The 17,988-nt window shown below is 43.1% G+C and overlaps 2 protein-coding genes and 1 long non-coding RNA gene across 3 annotated transcripts; 1 reads left to right on the top strand and 2 right to left on the bottom strand.

Moving 5' to 3' along the window:
• LOC110429757 lies at nucleotides 1,437–3,887 on the top strand. Its single transcript, XR_002446835.1, has 4 exons — nucleotides 1,437–1,849; nucleotides 2,051–2,169; nucleotides 2,765–2,927; nucleotides 3,549–3,887. It is a non-coding gene; the product is annotated as an uncharacterized LOC110429757 (long non-coding RNA).
• On the bottom strand, nucleotides 4,582–8,958 carry LOC8073483 (pentatricopeptide repeat-containing protein At4g15720). Its single transcript, XM_002441828.2, has one exon. The coding sequence runs from the start codon at nucleotides 7,442–7,444 to the stop codon at nucleotides 5,645–5,647; it is 1,800 nt and encodes a 599-aa protein (XP_002441873.1). The 5' UTR covers nucleotides 7,445–8,958; the 3' UTR covers nucleotides 4,582–5,644.
• On the bottom strand, nucleotides 9,071–11,441 carry LOC110429756 (actin-7-like). Its single transcript, XM_021446240.1, has 5 exons — nucleotides 11,264–11,441; nucleotides 10,790–10,862; nucleotides 10,299–10,692; nucleotides 9,587–10,200; nucleotides 9,071–9,478 (listed from the first exon to the last, which is right to left on the bottom strand). The coding sequence occupies exons 2-5, from the start codon at nucleotides 10,847–10,849 to the stop codon at nucleotides 9,413–9,415; spliced, it is 1,134 nt and encodes a 377-aa protein (XP_021301915.1). The 5' UTR covers nucleotides 10,850–10,862; nucleotides 11,264–11,441; the 3' UTR covers nucleotides 9,071–9,412.

Raw genomic sequence — 17,988 nt, 5'->3', positions numbered from 1 at the left:
TAGTTAGTCTATAATTGGACAATATTTATCAAATACAAATAAAAATGCTATATTATCAAACTTCAAAAAAAAATTTACATCGCCTTATTCTCTCCGGGGATGGTGTCACGAACTTACGGGGAATGGGAAAATTTTCCTTTTTTAATCGCGCAAGTGTGCAAGTGCAGCTGATTAGCTGGTTTGAAGAGGCCTTTCATAAATAAAACTGGCTCGTGATTTTAGCGAGTTTTTTTCTCTACGTATCCCCTAAAATCAGCTAACATAAAATAATATTTTTCTCGCATAACAAATCAATATCAGCATAAACATCAGAAAAAAAAACAACCAGCCGAACAAAACTAAGGGAGTGTTTAGTTCTTTTTCATGTAAAAAATTTATGTTTTGATCCATTATTTTCATAATAAAACTAAACAACATATAAAATTTTTGACAAAATAGTTGACGTTCTCTATTTTATATTTTGGTCTCAAGTGGAAAAAAGAAACTAAAAGAGTCTCAAGAGACCATAATAAGAATAGTAAATTATGTATTCTGAATAGAATTAAACATAACACTTACAATTTTGGTCATCGTTCCAAAGTAATTGATATTTTGCATTTTATATTCTATGGAGAACTAAATGGAACCTAAGTGACTTAACTCCTAATAATACTACAAACTCTTCTGTAAGCTTTAAATCTCTCTAAGAAAAATCTTTATTTTTATAGAAAAATACCGTAAAAAGCTTGTGGGCAAATTTAGAGACGAGGGTATCGGGAATCATAATCCGTTTGCCACATCGACAGATATGTTCATATATAAATATAAATGAAATTTTTAAAGGCGGTGGCAAAGTGTCGCCACAGGAACTAACCTAACATTGATATGAGGGATGTTCCTCACACGTTGTCAGTGTCACGAGTATGAAGAAGAAATTTAAATAGATTAGAATGTTAATCATTAAGAATCAGGAAACGTATATATACGGTGTTGATAATATAACAATATATGTTAATAAATGATGTGGTTTGCTAATGTGAATAGCTTGAATAAAGATATAATGACATATGTTAATGGATGCTAATATAGACACTTTGTATAGCGAGACAGTTGAATGTGATAGTGTGATGTTCTAATGGATGGTGATATAAACACTTTGCATGACAACAGAAATAGTTAGTGGGTTTATCTTTACAAAAGATATAGATATCTCATACGTTAATTAATGGAAGTACGAATATCTCAATAACAACACAGGAACTAACCCAACGCTTGAAAGTACGAATGGAATGGGCATTGAACTATTTATTTAAATTATTTTTCAACTAAAAAAGAACGGACGGCTCGCCTAGGCCTGCGTCTGGCCCAAATCCGTCCATTCAACGTTACTAGAGACTGGAATCTCTACAACTAAAAAAACCCGAACGTCGTCGTCTTCGGCGGTTATCGCCCCCCCCCCCGCGGTAATCCCCCGGCCCCGCTCCTTTGCCTCCGACGGTTTCCCCTTGTCCACACGCACCTTTATCTCGTTCTCTCTCCCGTCGCCTGCGCTCATCCTCCGCAGAAAAAAAAAATCGAGAAAACAACCACCCATGTCTGCGATCTGCCTACTCCGCCCATGACCATGGCCGCCCCCGACGCAATAGCTCAGCCCCACCCTTGCACACGGATTCGGCCACGCCCAACCTGCCCTGCTCTAGCTGCCCGTTTAATTTCACTGCCAAGAAACTACCGCCATGGAGGTGCGCCCCTTCATCAGATCCAATGAGGAGGTGCCTCGGCCAAAGAGAAAGCAGCCAGGCACTCGCCCTCCATAAATCCGGCGAGGAGGCGCAGTGCCCACAATAGTGGTCGTGATGGTGGCTAGGAGGTGAGCTGTAGATCTATCCCCTGCCCCTCGATTTGTTCCATGGCTGCCACCATCCGTAGCTCTGCCCCACGCCCCTACCGCCGCAGGACTTGCCCTGTCGACCCAACCGCGCGCGGTGCTGTGGGTGCCGTTCGCCGCGTCTTCCCCTCCAGCCGTGGTCGTGAATAATCTATGTTCTTTGTTGTGCATGTTGCGTGCTAGAGCTTGGCAACCATCTACCTGGTGACACTGGAGGTGGAGATCAGACGTTCGCCTAGCTGTGGACTTCGACAAGGTGCGTGTTTGTGAAGCTGCTGCCGCTGATTCAGTACTGGGCTCAGGTTTAAAGCCTCAACCAATCCTGTTCATTGATTCCTTCATCTGAGTTTAATGTGTAAACAACTTAATCGGCTTTAACAACAATCGTCTATGGTTTATAGCTCTATCATTTTGGTTAAAGTTTTCAGGTCTAACTCTCAACGGTTTAGGAGATAAAAGGTCCTAAAGTTTGGTCAATTTGATCCCAAACTCAGAGTTTAGATTTTTGGTTTAGTAAATGTAAGCATGATTTACTTACTATAGATAGGCTAGCAGCAAGTGTGCACTAGGTAATAAGTTAAAATTTTCTTATCTTTCTATTTAATAAACAAAGGAACCACACCTTGTCAAAACATGCATGCGACTCTTGTACTGAACTGAACTTCACTACTATTTATAGCTGTTGTATTGTGAGTTTTCACTTTGTGCATTGACTAAGAATTTCCCAATTCTTCATAATACATTGCTATTTATGTCAGCTAATTAGTCAAAATATATAGTTAGTAAATTGATCTATATTTAGCATATTAAATCATGTAGGACACACAGCTAACTAATCACCTACTATGGTTAGGCTTATATACCAATGTTCATGTTCTTTGTCTGGCTTGTGAGCAGATGCGTCAAGATTGGCGCGAATGATCATACATTGGCAGTTGAGGCATGGAAGGGGCTCTATCAGAGCATCAGGTCAACATAGAACACCAATGGTAGATGTGATATGTCAAGCCACAAAGAAGGAAAAAAGAGTGTTCAGATACTGCTTAATGCGAAAATAGAGGTATTTTTCAGTTGCAAATTGCATAGTGTCGTCAACTGGGTGCATAGTTTCTATCTTTCATGGTAACATGAGCTTCTGAAACTATCATAGTAGCTTCAACTGTCAAACTGGAGTTGTCTTAATTTAGATTAACTGTCCCAAGTTAAACACTAGATAGTTAGAAATGTCTAGGTACTGAAGAATTATCGTGCGGTTCTACATAAAGTTTCATAGCCAATGGACCAGCTATGTCATTTATAAATATGGTGAAGAAGAAAAGAACATACTGAACTCTGGTCACTGGTACAACTGAAATTTCGCTCTATGATGCTAGATAAATCTAAGAACAAGCACTTTCTAGACCTTTCTTTTCTTTTAAATCATGTGGATGGTTTGATAACATGTGTTTGAGAAAATATCAGAGTGCTTGAGAAATTATGATGTTCCCGTAGCAGACAACTACTTTCTCTTTATGTTAAGCCTTCTGCTAATTCAGGATAAGTAGACATTAGCATGCATGATAAGCCTATATAGTAGTATCCTGCTAATTCATGGATTGCTTAAGCAGTTAATAGCTTTTTTAGAGATCTGAATTTTCGTGAGCTCTATTGTCCTTGCTCTACCCCAATCCACGGCCAGCAGATCACCGAGCTAGAAGGAATGTCGAGGTTCGTGCCCATGCCCATCGTCCTCGCCTGATGCTCGCACTACACCGCTGACTGTACCAAATGCACACTGGGTGCCCGCGCTCAAGGCCCAACGTGACATGCTCGACGCCGCCATCAAGGAGATCGTTCATCTAGGCATCCGAAAGTTTTCTGTGATTTTCTAGCCAATTATGAGATTGAGATGCAACAGTATCAAGTTGACTTTATAGTTCTACCTTTTTATGTGGTGCAAACCTGAAATAACTTGGAATATTTGTATCTCTAAATAAATTTATTAAAAAACTAGATTCAAGGATCTCTCTGATGATACTAATTCTGTATCATAAGTATTGATATTTTTTTATATATATTTAGTCAAAGTCGTTTCTTAGAAATCTAGAATAATAGTTATTTTGGAACGTAGGGAATAATATATCAACCTTGTCGATATATATATTTTTAGGATATCAATAGTACTTTAACTTTAAAAATTAACAAACAATTTATATGCATGATACTTCTAACTACAACTTGAACCTACTTTAACTTTAAAAATTAACAAACAATTTATATGCATGATACTTCTAACTACAACTTGAACCATTTGCATATTTCAGTTGCAAGAAGTCAGACGCTACATCTTGGACATGAAAAATCTTCTAGATCATCTTTAATTTGTGACCAACTGTAGCTTGGTGTCCATACAAAGTACGTTCTTTGGTCGAAAAATTGAGAGATTAGATTCTTAATTGTACAATATATTGTAAAACATGTATTCTGAAATATAAACTTGTTATGATGTGAATAGCTGTACATATCTTATTGTGGTACTCAATGTTTCCGTTGCAACGCACGGGTATTTACCTAGTTCGGCCAAAAAAGAATCCTGAGCTCTGGGCCGCAAAATGATAAGGTGTAATCTAGGATAGACTGTACTCGCAACAAAATAGAGCTGCAACAAACTCAGGGCAAAGTTGGATTATGGTACAACCACTCACCCCAAATGCTCTGGTAGTGGTACCCAAAAATAAGTCACTCGAACATCTGCAATAAGATAGTCTGTTAACATTGTTCTTCTTTGGATTAAGTCCACTTTTAGCCCCTCAACTATTGGCCGAATTTAATTTTATCCCTCAACTACAAAACCGTCTGTTTTTCACCATCAACTATAAAAACCAGTCACTTTTAGCACTTGGAGAGAGAACATGGCGGTTTTGAGCCACTTTGAGCGGTTTTCTCTTTTTCTTTTCTAGGATTAAAACTGTGAATTTCATAGTAAATTGTTTGAGCATGGTAAATTCATCAAATTTTTTGGGTAGCCTTGCCATGATGTTCTCTATGCAGAAAAAATGTGAAACTATGAAAGTAAGTATTTTTTGGATGCTAAAAAATTATCTCTTTTAATTAATAAATACATGTTCTATAATTTTTGTAGGATAATATATATATCCTATGATCATGAAACTTTTTGCATAACTGTTTTATACTAATATAGACCTTCATAAAAAGTTTGAGATTAATTTGATGATGTTTGCTTATATCCCTAATTTATATGCTTTATTAATTACATATAAATTAGGGACACAAGCAAACATCATTAAATTAATCTTAAACTTTTTTTGAAGGCCTATCTTAGTATAAAACAGTTACACAAAAAGTTTCATGATCATAGGATGTATATATTATCCTACAAAAATCATAGAACATGTATTTATTAATTAAAAGAGCTAATCTTTTAGCATCCAAAAAATACTTACTTTCATATTTTCACATTTTTTATGCATAGAGAACATCATGACAAGGCTACCCAAAAAAATTGATGAATTTACGATGCTCAAACAATTCAATATGATATTCACACGTTTAACCATAGAAAAGAAAAAAGAAAAACCGCTCAAAGTGGCTCAAAACCGCAATGTCCTCTCTCTAGGTGCTAAAAGTAACCGGTTTTGATAGTTGAGGGTGAGAAACAGACGGTTTTATAGTTGAGGGTTAAAATTAAACTCGGCCAAAAGTTGAGGGGCTAAAAGTGGACTTAATCCTTATTCTTTCTACCATGAACAGCAAGACCGCTAAGATTACAATTTTGGATCACCAGTAGTCATTGCAAGAACATGACCCCATCTTGAAATGGTGGAACCTATTCAGATCCCTGACCACGAATTCCCTCTCAACAATGCCGCTGATGAGCTTGAACACCTCATGGCAATCACTGCACATCCTCAGGTTCTTCATCACCCTGATGGTCATCCCCTTCGGGACAACTAACAAACCGAACGCTAGAGCCAGAATCTCACTGTGCACTCCAACCATCACACCTTTCCCTTCCTCCTCGTCATCTTCATGCGCATCAGATACTCTAGCACTCCCTAATCTCCCTCTGTAACCTCTCTCCCTCATCTTACTCTCCAATTCATCTAGCAACATCACAACTTCACCTGCCCACGCGCCAGCACATGATATCGCACCAGCGTAGAACACATAGGGGGTATCCTTTACTTCAATCCAGCTGCACCCAGGATCCTTCCTTATGCCGCGCAGCCTCATGCTCGATCGCACAGCAGCAGCGTTATCGATCTGACCGGCTGAAACATATGCATTTGACATCACTACCAACCCAGCTGCAACATCCTGCTGGTTACTGAACTCAGACACCCTCTGGCCAGCCATGGTTGCTAGGTCTAGGCGCTTATGTGTCCGGCAAGCTGACAGCAAGGAGTTCCACAGCAAGAGGGCATCGTTGCCTTCAAGCTGCGCCTCCTCAGCCAGCTCAAATGCCTCCTCTAGCTGCCCTGCCCGGCCAAGCATGTCAACTGCAGATGTGTAGTGGCTGGGGCACGGAGCAACGCCGTATTTGCTCTGCATAGAGCGGAGGAGCTGAAGGCCGGTGTCAACAAGACCAGAATGGCTGCAAGCATGCATGACACCAAGCAGAGTGACATCATTTGGCTGCACACCTTGATCTACCATCTCGTCGAACAAAGCAAGAGCGCATCTCCAGCGGCCGTACTTTGCTGCAGCGACGATGATGGAGGTGTAAGCGACGACAGAAGGCTGTTCGATCCTGTCAAACACCTTCCTTGAATACTCGTAGCACCCACACTTGGAGTACATGTCAACCAGAGCCACTGAAATCACGTCATTGTTTCCATAACCAAGCCGAAGGACAGAGCCATGGACGCACCTGCCGATGCCCAGACGCGCCATGCCCGCGCACGCGCTCACGACGGTGGCCAGAATGAAGTGGTTGGGCGCCACGCCGCCACAGCCACGCGTCCTGAGCTCCGCGAAGAGCCGGATCGCCTCGTCCCCGAGCGCGTTCTGCGCGTACACGGCCAGCATGGCGCCCCACGACACGGCGTTCCTCGACGGCGCACCCATGGCGTCGAACACCGCGCGCGCGTCCTCGACGCCGCCGGCCTTGCCGTACATGTCGAGGAGCGCGGTGGCGACGACAGCGTCGCGCGCGCACCCGGCGACCTCCGCCTGGGCGTGCACCTGCCGGCCGAGCCCCGCGTCCGCGAGGCGCGCGCACGCGCAGGCGGCCGTCGAGAAGGTGACCGCGTTAGGCCGCACGCCGCTGGAACCCATAGCGCGGAGGAGGGACATGGCGTCACGGGGCCGTGCGGCGGCGGCGTACCCGGACATGAGCGTCGTCCAGGACACCACATCCCGGTCCGGCATCCCGTCGAACAGGTCGCGGGCGTAGCCCATCGCGCCGCAGCGGCAGTAGGCGGCGAGGAGATGGTTGCAGGAGGAGAGAGGGGACGCGACGCCGGCCTTGACGACCTTGGCGTGCGTGGCGGCGACGGACGCGAGGTCGGAGGCGCCGCGCAGGAGGTGGATCAGCACCGGCTTGAGCGCGGCTGCTGGGGATGAGCGCGACGCCATGGGGAGTTAATCGCTGGGGACGCGTTGTCATGGCCGCAGCCCGCGGCCCTCGGCCCTCGGCCCTCGGGTTCGTGCTGCCGGCGCGGACGTGCCGTGCCAAGGAGAGAAGCGTCCACGGCGGCGCGCGGTGCGCCCAAGCGGAGGTCGCCGGGTGCGCGCGCAACGCCGTGGTCGACACCTGTTTTAGTCTTTGGGCCGAGTAAAACTGCTGGCCCAAAAAAACTGGGCCGGGCCTGTTTGGTACGCTGGTGCAGTGGCTCTAACGAATACTCAGCACATAATAACCTTATATAAATAGCAAATTAAACTCTAAAGTAGACATCGCTTGTAACATAAAATCTTTTTATTTAGTTTATATTGATTTGATACTATAAATTTGTTGTTTTTAACTCTCTAAATATTGTATTTTGTGTCTGGAATGGATTTTCCGTGAAGAAAAATTCCCCGCGAGGGGATGAGGATATGGGATGGAAATCTCCGCTGTGATTGTTCGTTGGGATGGGGACGAGGAGCTATCCTCCAACGAGAAATTCCCCCTTCCTACCTCCGATCCAGACTGACCTCATGTCTCCCATTTGGAGGAGAAAGCAAATACGGTTCGCTTTATCAGCCACACAACGCCGATTGGACAAAAGATAGTGAGCCAAGCCACATGAACAAGGACAGGCTACGTATTCTCTCTCTCTCTCTCTCTCTCTCTCTCTCTCTCTCTCTCTCTGTTTATATACAAGTTCAAGCATGAACACACATATCCATACATCCCACTCGCTGGCTACGTATTCTCTCTCTATGTTATATACAAGTTCAAGCATGAACCATTCCACACATATCCACACACCCCACTCGCTTTGTGGTGCGCAAATTCGCGCAAACTTGCACCACAAATCTCAAATACAACAGCAACCAGTGCATCAGTGCCACTTGAACTCATATCGTCCACGAAAAGCAGACGGAAAAGAACACGCGAAAAGCAGAGCTGAAAATGACTCGTCACAAAATTCAGAATTCACATGAACTGGAAAAGAGAGACAGCCCCTACACCTTCACCTACAGATCAAAGGCTACACTGCTACAGATCTGAATAAAAGTCACAAACCCAACATCACATGAAGCAATCAATGGTTGCACATGAAAAAGTTACAGCCAGCAATGGCCCCCTCCCTCCTTCCTCTTCACAAAGCAACACCCCATGTTCTGCAAGTACAGAAACATGTTCCTGCCTTTGATGCATTTTAGAAAAAACACTAGCGCCAACATGCCACGTTTTCGGTACCACCAGATGAACCAAACCAGCAGAATGCGCATTCAGGAAATCAGTGGCACCAACATGCCATGTTATGGGTACCGGATGAACCAAAACAGCAGAATGTGCAGACAGAAACCATTAGCTGTTCTGGCAACACTGGTTACGACAGCAAATAGCCAAACTGGCAGATCAGCCGATTATAGAAATCATAAAAATGCATCCACGACGCTCAACAGATGTAACAAGACACCACTATCAGATCTATTCTTTGACAGCATCAATGAGGGCACTGTTATGATTACAACTCCGAAACTCACATAAAGATTACACGAGAAATCATGAATTAACTGGGCAATGTCGATAGGTCATATCCCAGAATGAATGCACAATAGAAATGATAATGAATCACCTGAAAACTATATTACAGAACATACTAGTAGACAAGGACTGCTAGTAGATAGTTCAATACTCTTTAACACTGGCACCAAACTTGCCATCACAGCCGAACTCCAACACACAATGTATGAATCAGCAACTGGTCGACTATAGCAGCCACTTAACATATTAAGAGTCTTAAAAGTACATGGTTTGGACCCAACCAATAAATCCAGCAATATCGCTCAATGGAACCCCAATCTCAAACACAGTAGCTTACATGCAAGGCCCCAAGCCCCCGACAAAAGAAAAGCCCCAATAAAGTAGAAAGACAATGAATCCAAGGCTTAGAAGCACTTCCGGTGAACAATTGCTGGGCCTGACTCATCATACTCACCCTTTGAGATCCACATCTGCCAATATAAACATCAAATCATACTGTTAGTGTGCTGACAAGAAAAAAAGCTTCGTACAACACAGAAAAACCTGATATTTAAGCAACAGAGAAGTGTAATCTTGACCTGTTGGAACGTGCTAAGGGAGGCAAGGATGGACCCTCCAATCCAGACACTGTATTTCCTCTCAGGCGGCGCCACGACCTTGATCTTCATACTGCTTGGTGCAAGGGCAGTGATCTCCTTGCTCATGCGGTCAGCAATACCAGGGAACATGGTTGAGCCACCACTGAGCACAATGTTACCATAGAGGTCCTTCCTAATATCCACATCACACTTCATGATGGAGTTGTAGGTGGTCTCATGGATTCCAGGTGATTCCATGCCAATGAAAGAAGGCTGGAAGAGGACCTCAGGGCATCTGAACCTCTCTGCCCCGATGGTGATCACCTGCCCATCAGGCAACTCGTAGCTCTTCTCCACAGAGGAGCTGGTATTGGCAGTCTCCAGCTCCTGCTCATAGTCAAGTGCCACATAGGCGAGCTTCTCCTTGATGTCCCTTACAATTTCCCGTTCAGCAGTGGTGGTGAAGGAGTAACCCCTCTCAGTGAGAATCTTCATCAGGCTGTCTGTGAGATCACGCCCAGCGAGGTCAAGACGAAGAATGGCGTGCGGAAGCGCATACCCTTCGTAGATTGGCACGGTATGGCTCACACCATCACCAGAGTCCAACACGATACCTGCAGGAACAACAAGGGTCGGTCCAGCTGGGATGGAAGAAGCTTACACTGCAGAATGCACGTTCATGAAAACACATAATCCAGTTCAGTTAAATCACCTGTCGTGCGTCCACTGGCATAGAGGGAAAGCACAGCCTGGATGGCGACATACATGGCGGGCACATTGAAGGTCTCAAACATGATCTGGGTCATCTTCTCCCTGTTCGCCTTGGGGTTCAGCGGCGCCTCGGTGAGCAGCACGGGGTGCTCCTCAGGGGCGACACGGAGCTCGTTGTAGAAGGTGTGGTGCCAAATCTTCTCCATGTCATCCCAGTTGCTGACGATGCCGTGCTCGATCGGGTACTTGAGGGTGAGGATACCCCTCTTGGACTGGGCCTCGTCGCCGACATAGGCGTCCTTCTGCCCCATCCCCACCATCACCCCCGTATGGCGAGGACGCCCAACGATACTCGGAAAGACAGCCCTGGGCGCATCATCACCGGCGAAACCGGCCTACACAGAACACAAGCAACTCCAGTGTCAGTACCGTGAATGCCCAACAACAACAGATTTGTATGAACACCACCGGTGAGATGGAGCCAGCACCAACCTTGACCATGCCGGTGCCATTGTCGCAGACAAGGGGCTGGATGTCCTCGCCGTCAGCCATCTGGTCAGTGATTCTGCCACGGATTCAAGCATAATAAGAGGGCTACTCCTACTAATAATCACTATAGCAGAATCTGTGTCCAGCACACACAGCCCATCAAGGGCAGTCCTACTGGGCAAATTCCGCAGGAAATTCTTACAAATCCTGCTGCAGTTTGCTGTCGCACTTAAACTCCCCATAATTTTTTTTAACACAAAGTTCGGGAAATCAACCGCTCCCAGCTACAAACCTCCGCCCGCGTTTAAGCGAATGAATCCGCGACGAACTAGACGGATCGGAGCGCGCGTACCAGCGGATTCGGTCGGGTTCGAGCGCTCACCACCCACGGCAAAGGGTGAGATCCACCGCTGAACAGCACGAAAGAAGGGGGGAAAAAACAAACAAAACAGACAGAGGAAGGCAGGGCTTGCATACCAGCAGCAAGGGGAGACGCCAACCGATCCGCGGGACGGGGCCGCCGGCAAAGGGAGGCGGTGTGGGGTCGCGGCGGCGGGAGGCAGGTCGGCTGGACCTGGATGGCGGCGTGCTCGCCGCCCAGGACTGGGGTGGTGGAGTTTTATACGAGGGAGGCAGCCGGGGGAAGGGATGGAAGGGACCCCACGGGGATACGGTTCCAAACACGAGGTGTACATTTTCGGGTTTTTTTTTTCTCCCTCAAAACCGGTTTCAAATATTCAGCCTGTATTTCGAGCAAGGATCGTCGTCAACCATGATAATGTTTTCATAGTATATATTTATTGTTTCTCTCTCTCTCTGCGATAGAGATTTTTTTAAGTACACGTGTAACTATTTTTCAGTTGTGTTGATTTTGTTTTTAAATAGATGGTGTCATATGTTTAGTGCTCCACACTCACTTAGATGTTGTTTGGTTGGTGTATTTTTTGGTGTGATTTGATCATGCTGTAATTTAGGCCTTGTTTAGATGCGAATTTTTTTTGGATTTCGCTACTGTAGCACTTTTCGTTTGTTTGTGGCAAATATTGTCCAACCATAGACTAACTAGAGTCAAAAGATTCGTCTCGCGATTTACAGAAAAACTGTGTAATTAGTTTTTGTTTTCGTCTATATTTAGTGTTTTATGCATGTGCCGCAAGATTTGATGTGACGGAAAATCTTGAAAACTTTTTGGATTTTGGTGGGAACTAAACAAGGCCTTAATAATGTTACTTTTCATTTGTTCTATCTATGATGGGATCCGGTTTTTTTGTCCAAGTGCCATCTATTCTCCTGTTAATATTTGCATTCACTTTATCCAAAGTTTGCTCTGTGGCCATAATTTTGGTTGTCACACCTGGTTTTATTGTAGTCTAATTCATTTTGATGTGAAAAGAGTGTGGTGGATGTGTTTGTGTGCTAGGCACCATCATGTGTTTGTTGGTTTCATGTTCATTTTACTACCAACAAAAACATGGTAGATGCCTGTTTGATTGTGCCTTGGTTAATTGTGTTCTTGTTCTTGTTTTGCTGGCGAAAGAGTGTTGCAGTTGTTTCGTCTGCTAGAACTATCTTTGCTTAGCTAATTTCCAGTTCATTTTATTTTATTTAGACCCCTAACCATAAATAGGTTTAGATGTTGTAGGGGAGTTAAAAACAAACTTCCTTCATCCATCATTCCCTTTTTACCATTTTTAATGAACTCTAATATTTCAATACCATTAGGGATAAGAAAAAACTTTTGCTTTTATGAAAACAATAGTATTATTTCTGAATGACACAGAGCCATCATTTTTAGCAAAAATTATAAGTAAGGCTACTTTGTTGAAAAAATACTATAAATATCATCACTCGTGTTCCTTTTTTTAGGAACCCATATTATATTTTTCCAATGCGGTTTATTTTTTTCCATGAAAATGTGGAGGACACTTGATTGTTAACCAACATCTCTAGAATCTTCCAGACCGTCCTGGCCAGTGCCAACTGTAAGTAGTATGCAATACAAACGAAAAAAAAATGAAAAAGAAATCTCACATACAGTTATGCATCTCCCGAACTCCAGTTGTCATGGGCTTGAAAGCGTGACATCGAAGGACACACTTTTATATATTAAAAAAATGAAAATAAATAATATATATGGTGTGAGAAATAATTCCTTCCACATCAGGCACAATAACTAGTGGTCCACAGCCAGAGAAAATGGAAACAGAGAAAAAATCAAATCAAGCGTTTTTTTGAAAAAAAAAGGGGGAAAGAAAAGTGCCGAAGATCCTGAGTTCCTGAGGCTGGAATGCGCTGGAGATGCTCGGCCAAGCTGGACCGCACGATAGATGACGCGGAGGAGCTCCGAGTCGTCCGATCACCCAGCGTGGGGCCCAGCCCACGCGGCAGTAGCAGTACGTGCGCGCCCGTTCGGTCCAGGACAAACTGGTTGGCTCTTCGCTGGATCCGGGTCGGCTTTGGGCCTGCGATCCCATTGGCCCATTCCAGGTGTGTCCTCTGTACAGCTAGTCCTGAGTCGATGATTCTCAAAAAAAAAAAAAAAAACTAGTCCTGAGTCGATTCTCAAAAAATAAAGGTAGTCCCTGAGTCTCTTTCCTGAAATAAAAAATAAAAAATAAAGATATTCCCTAAAAAGAATAAATATAAACCAGAAAAATATGAATCCAGCTTGTGCCAGAGGACGAATCATTTCGCCAAATCAAAATTTTATTTTATATATAATGGCCACTTAGATAAGGTTGGACAGCTGTTTGCAATGAGTTGTTGCATTGATGCTCTGGCTGGTAGTCTTTTGCACGATGGACGATAAATCTGGTAACAAAGTTTTACACGGAAGCTTCCATGCACCCCGAGATTAATCAAACTTTCTTAGTTCTAATCCCAAAAAGCCTCAACCTACTATTCCTCAAGATTACAGACCAATTAGTCTATGCAATGTAGCCTATAAAATTATTTCCAAAACTTTGGCCGAAAGACTCAAACATCATCTCCCTCACAATATCCACTATTCTCAATCGGCTTTCATTCAGGACAGACATATTTACACTAATGTTATCATTGCTCAGGAAATTATTCACTCTTTCAATTTAAAATCCTGGACTAACCAAGCTTTCCTTCTTAAGATAGACCTTGCTAAGGCTTTTGACAGGTTAAGATGGGACTTCATAGTGGCTGCCCTGACAAGACTCAATCTTCCAGCTCCTTTTATAAATCTCATCTATCAGTGTATCTCCACCACAACTCTTTCTGTGCTGGTCAATGGTGAGCCCTCTGAACGTTTTTCGGTCACCAGAGGAATAAGGCAAGGCTGTCCTCTTTCCCCTTATCTTTTTGTAGTAGCTATAAATGAACTTTCAATCTCTCTCCAATGCCACCTGCAGAATTCTAGACTTGCAGGTATTACCTTGGGCAATGGCTGCCCCCCAATCCACTCCCTCCTTTTTGCAGATGACTTAATCATCTGTGGCAAAGCCAACTTACAGGAAGCTCAGACAATTCACTCGGCCCTGTATGACTTCTGTGATCGATCGGGTCAGACCCCCAACCTCAACAAGTCATCCATATTATTCAGTAAGAATGTTCCTAATCAGGTACGTAATCAAATTAAATCCATTTTCCCTGTTCCTGATCTAAACCCAAACACAATCCACCTAGGCCACCCCATGATTTTTAATCATAAAGACAGGAACAAAGCATATGCTTTCATCAAGAATAAATTTCATGCTAAATTCACCACTGTTAAAGCAAACAAATTAAATCATGCTGGCAGGCTCACCTATATTCAATCTGTTCTCTCTGCCATTCCTGTTTATTATATGTCCACCATCCTCTTCTCCAAAACTTTTATTGCTGGACTAACAACCATCATTAAAAGATTTTGGTGGGCAGGAATCCAGGAGGAGAATACAACTAGCCCCATCCATTTCAGGTCTTGGGAAGATATCTGTCAATCTCGTCAAAATGGAGGTTTAGGAATAAGAGATCTTCATCTTGTTAATAAAAGCCTAATTATGCACACAGCTTACACTCTGGCATCTAATAAAAACCCATTCTTACAACAAATCATCAAAGCAAAGTATTATCCCACTTCGTCTTTCTGGACAGCTACTAACAATGTTCCCAAGTCTGCTTTCTGGTCTTCAATTTTGCAGGTCAAACAGGAACTCTCGGAAAGTGTGCAGCTTCAACTACATCAAGGGAACAGCTCTATTTGGTCAGCCCCCTGGTGTGATATCTGGAAGTCCATCCATGACCACCTGCTCATCCCGGTCACAACTCTTCCTCTTCCAAGTACTGTAAATCAACTATGGTACCCAGACACTCGTAATTGGAACCTACCCCTCCTCACCAACACTTTTGACAATCAAGCCATTGGCCATATCATAAATACCCCGACGGTTGACAGTACTGACACTGACATCCTAAGATGGACTCCTGCCAAAGATGGATTAGGAACTGTTAAAGCTATCTACAGACATCTCTCTAATAACAATGTTCTCCATATTCCTGCCACAGGTACAAGAAGCATCACTCCTCAGGCTAACACAATTCTATGCAGGATCTGGAAAACGAAAAGTATCCCTCCTGTCATAAAAACCTTTGCCTGGAGACTCATAAGAAGGGCCTTAGCCACAGCTGACAGAGCAACCAGATTTTCATCTGCAGGTAATAACACATGTGATAGATGCAACATGATTGAAGATGACTACCATCTGTTTTTCCAATGCACCCTCCCACGTCAGGTATGGCTCACAGCCAACCCTTCCATCAACACAGCTAATTTTACCTCTGAAATTGATGGTGTCCAATCAACGATAACCCTTATTGTTAATGATACCACTCCTGACGCTCTATTGAGCAAGTTTCTTTATACTCTCTGGTTCATATGGAAAGCCAGGAATGACTACCATTTCAACAGAAAGGATTGGACGGCACCTCAGGTTCATCAGGCCATCCAAGCCTACGCGACACAAAATGAGCAAATTCCAGCCCAGGCATCATCTCATATTGCTCAAAACCAAGGTAATCAACTTTCAGTTTTGCAGGAAATTCTACAACAGCCAGCAGCACACTATTGCCCCCTACCAGCAAACCTCCAGGGTTCAAGATGTTATGTTGATGCAGCAGTAACCCCTGATGATCTAAATATATCTGCTAACAATGCTGGTCTAGGCATATTTATCCTAAATTTTCAGGTACAGCCGCCTCAATACATCTATGTCCAAGCTAAACTTCAGCGCTGCCACTCCGTTCTCATGGCTGAGGCTGCAGCCCTAGCTCTTGGAGTATCTATTGTTCAGGCTCTTCAAATTCCACTCTGCAGCTTTCTTTCAGATTCCCAGCAACTGGTGCATTTTCTCCATCAGGAGAACCAACAAAACCCGCCCCAGTGGAGAATCAAACCGTTTACACAAGTTTTCATCAATGCTGCAGCCACTCTTCAGACTCAACTCTTCAAAATCAACCGAAGTCAAAATTCTACAGCTGATACTTTAGCAAAACAGGCCCGTACCTCCATGATTACATTCCAAAACTGTAATTGTACCAGGCCTGTTTGTGGCCTCATTTGTACTCTGTTTCAGGCTCTACTCCAAGTAGACCTTAACTCTATAACCATCTTAGCAGCTTCTTGCTGCGGGTAATAAATTTCTTTGCAATCGTCAAAAAAAAAAGATTACATGGCAGGGGATTTTCAAACTACTAGGAGCATGAAATCAGGGGAGAAGAAGAGCAAATTCGAGAGGAGTATGTTTATATTGGTGAACACATAAATTTAGATCATATAAAGATACGAGAAAATTTGATCACAATCACTTTTTTTTTCTATTTTGATGTCGGTGCACACGTTCGTGCTCCTAGTTTGTAAAACGTATAAACTTTTACCATATGATATTTTTCAATATTAATTTAATATTAGAACTAGAAATGTTTCCAAATTCTAGCAATATTATTTTAGAGAAAAAACTTATTTCTAGAGAGAATTGGAGAATCAACTTCTCTCTTGGAAGCGAGCCTATGTTGTGAATGAAGATTCACTGATCAAATCAAATATAAATAATGCTCGGCTTTGGTCACACTCTCGTTCAAACGAGGAAGACAATTAGAATAACCAAATGACAAAGAGTTGAATACCAGACAGACCCTAGGTAGAAGCAACGAAGATGGTCTCAATCGCGGGTACTTTAATTTGCAATGTTCTTAGTTATGTTCATACAATTATTTAATACTTTTCCACCGTTATTGCTGCATGTTTGACTCGTTTCTTCTCAGTGGATGTTTTGCCACTGTGGCTTCATCTCTCTTATTGGCAACCTTAGTGTTAATGCAGGGGCCAAGCTGTAGTATGATCCCACCCCAATTTCAAAAATCAGTTATACTGATCAATTTTTCACCATATATGCACTATTCATAGCATAGTCTATACACCCCCACAAGGCAAAGTGTATCTCTTCGTAGGTCTAGTCAGTTAGGTTATGAGGTGGAGAATCCCTTTATTACCGTCGTTTTCTCTACTATTACTCCCTCCATTTTTTATAAGTGCCACATTTGGTTTGTTCTAAGTTAAACATACGTTTTTTACCATTGATTTTAAAAATCTATAGAGTTTCATGTAATAAGATTTATATTTCTAGATTTACTATGAGAATACTATCAAATATATATTCATATTATAAAACTATATTTTTAAAATTGTTAATCAAATATTGCAATATTTGACTGCGTGTCATGTAATAGCTTCTACTTTCTCTTAATGAAACACACTTAGACGACGGACGTATTCTTGAAAGAAAAAATCTCACGACATGGATCACTGTTACCCATGTCTTTGGCAAGGTATAATGCGTGGCATGTTCTTTTTTTAACAGGTTGCACTGCACGCGTGTGCACGTGACACAATTATTCTCTTCGGCAATTCGCATGGATCCTGCGTGGTACCCCCTCGTCTTTTCCCAAAGCACATGATCTATACAGTAAAGGAGCACGTACATTAGTACGTACTGTGTACACGAAACATATTCTTGAATGCACCGTATAGGATCGGAGTGGCACCAAGACATATTTGACACAGAGCGACAAGTACGGTAACAAGTACCTCTCGAAAAAAAGGTACGGTAACAAGTAAGAACGCAATGAATTAATTGATGAGTGTGGGGTATAAACCCCTATACCCTCATAGGTCTATATAGGCCGCACCATCAGAG

Source organism: Sorghum bicolor, chromosome 8 (genome assembly GCF_000003195.3).
Source record: "Sorghum bicolor cultivar BTx623 chromosome 8, Sorghum_bicolor_NCBIv3, whole genome shotgun sequence".
Lineage (NCBI taxonomy): Eukaryota > Viridiplantae > Streptophyta > Magnoliopsida > Poales > Poaceae > Sorghum > Sorghum bicolor.
The sequence above is the reverse complement of the archived record's forward strand: the minus strand, read 5'-3'. Positions and strand labels throughout refer to the sequence as shown.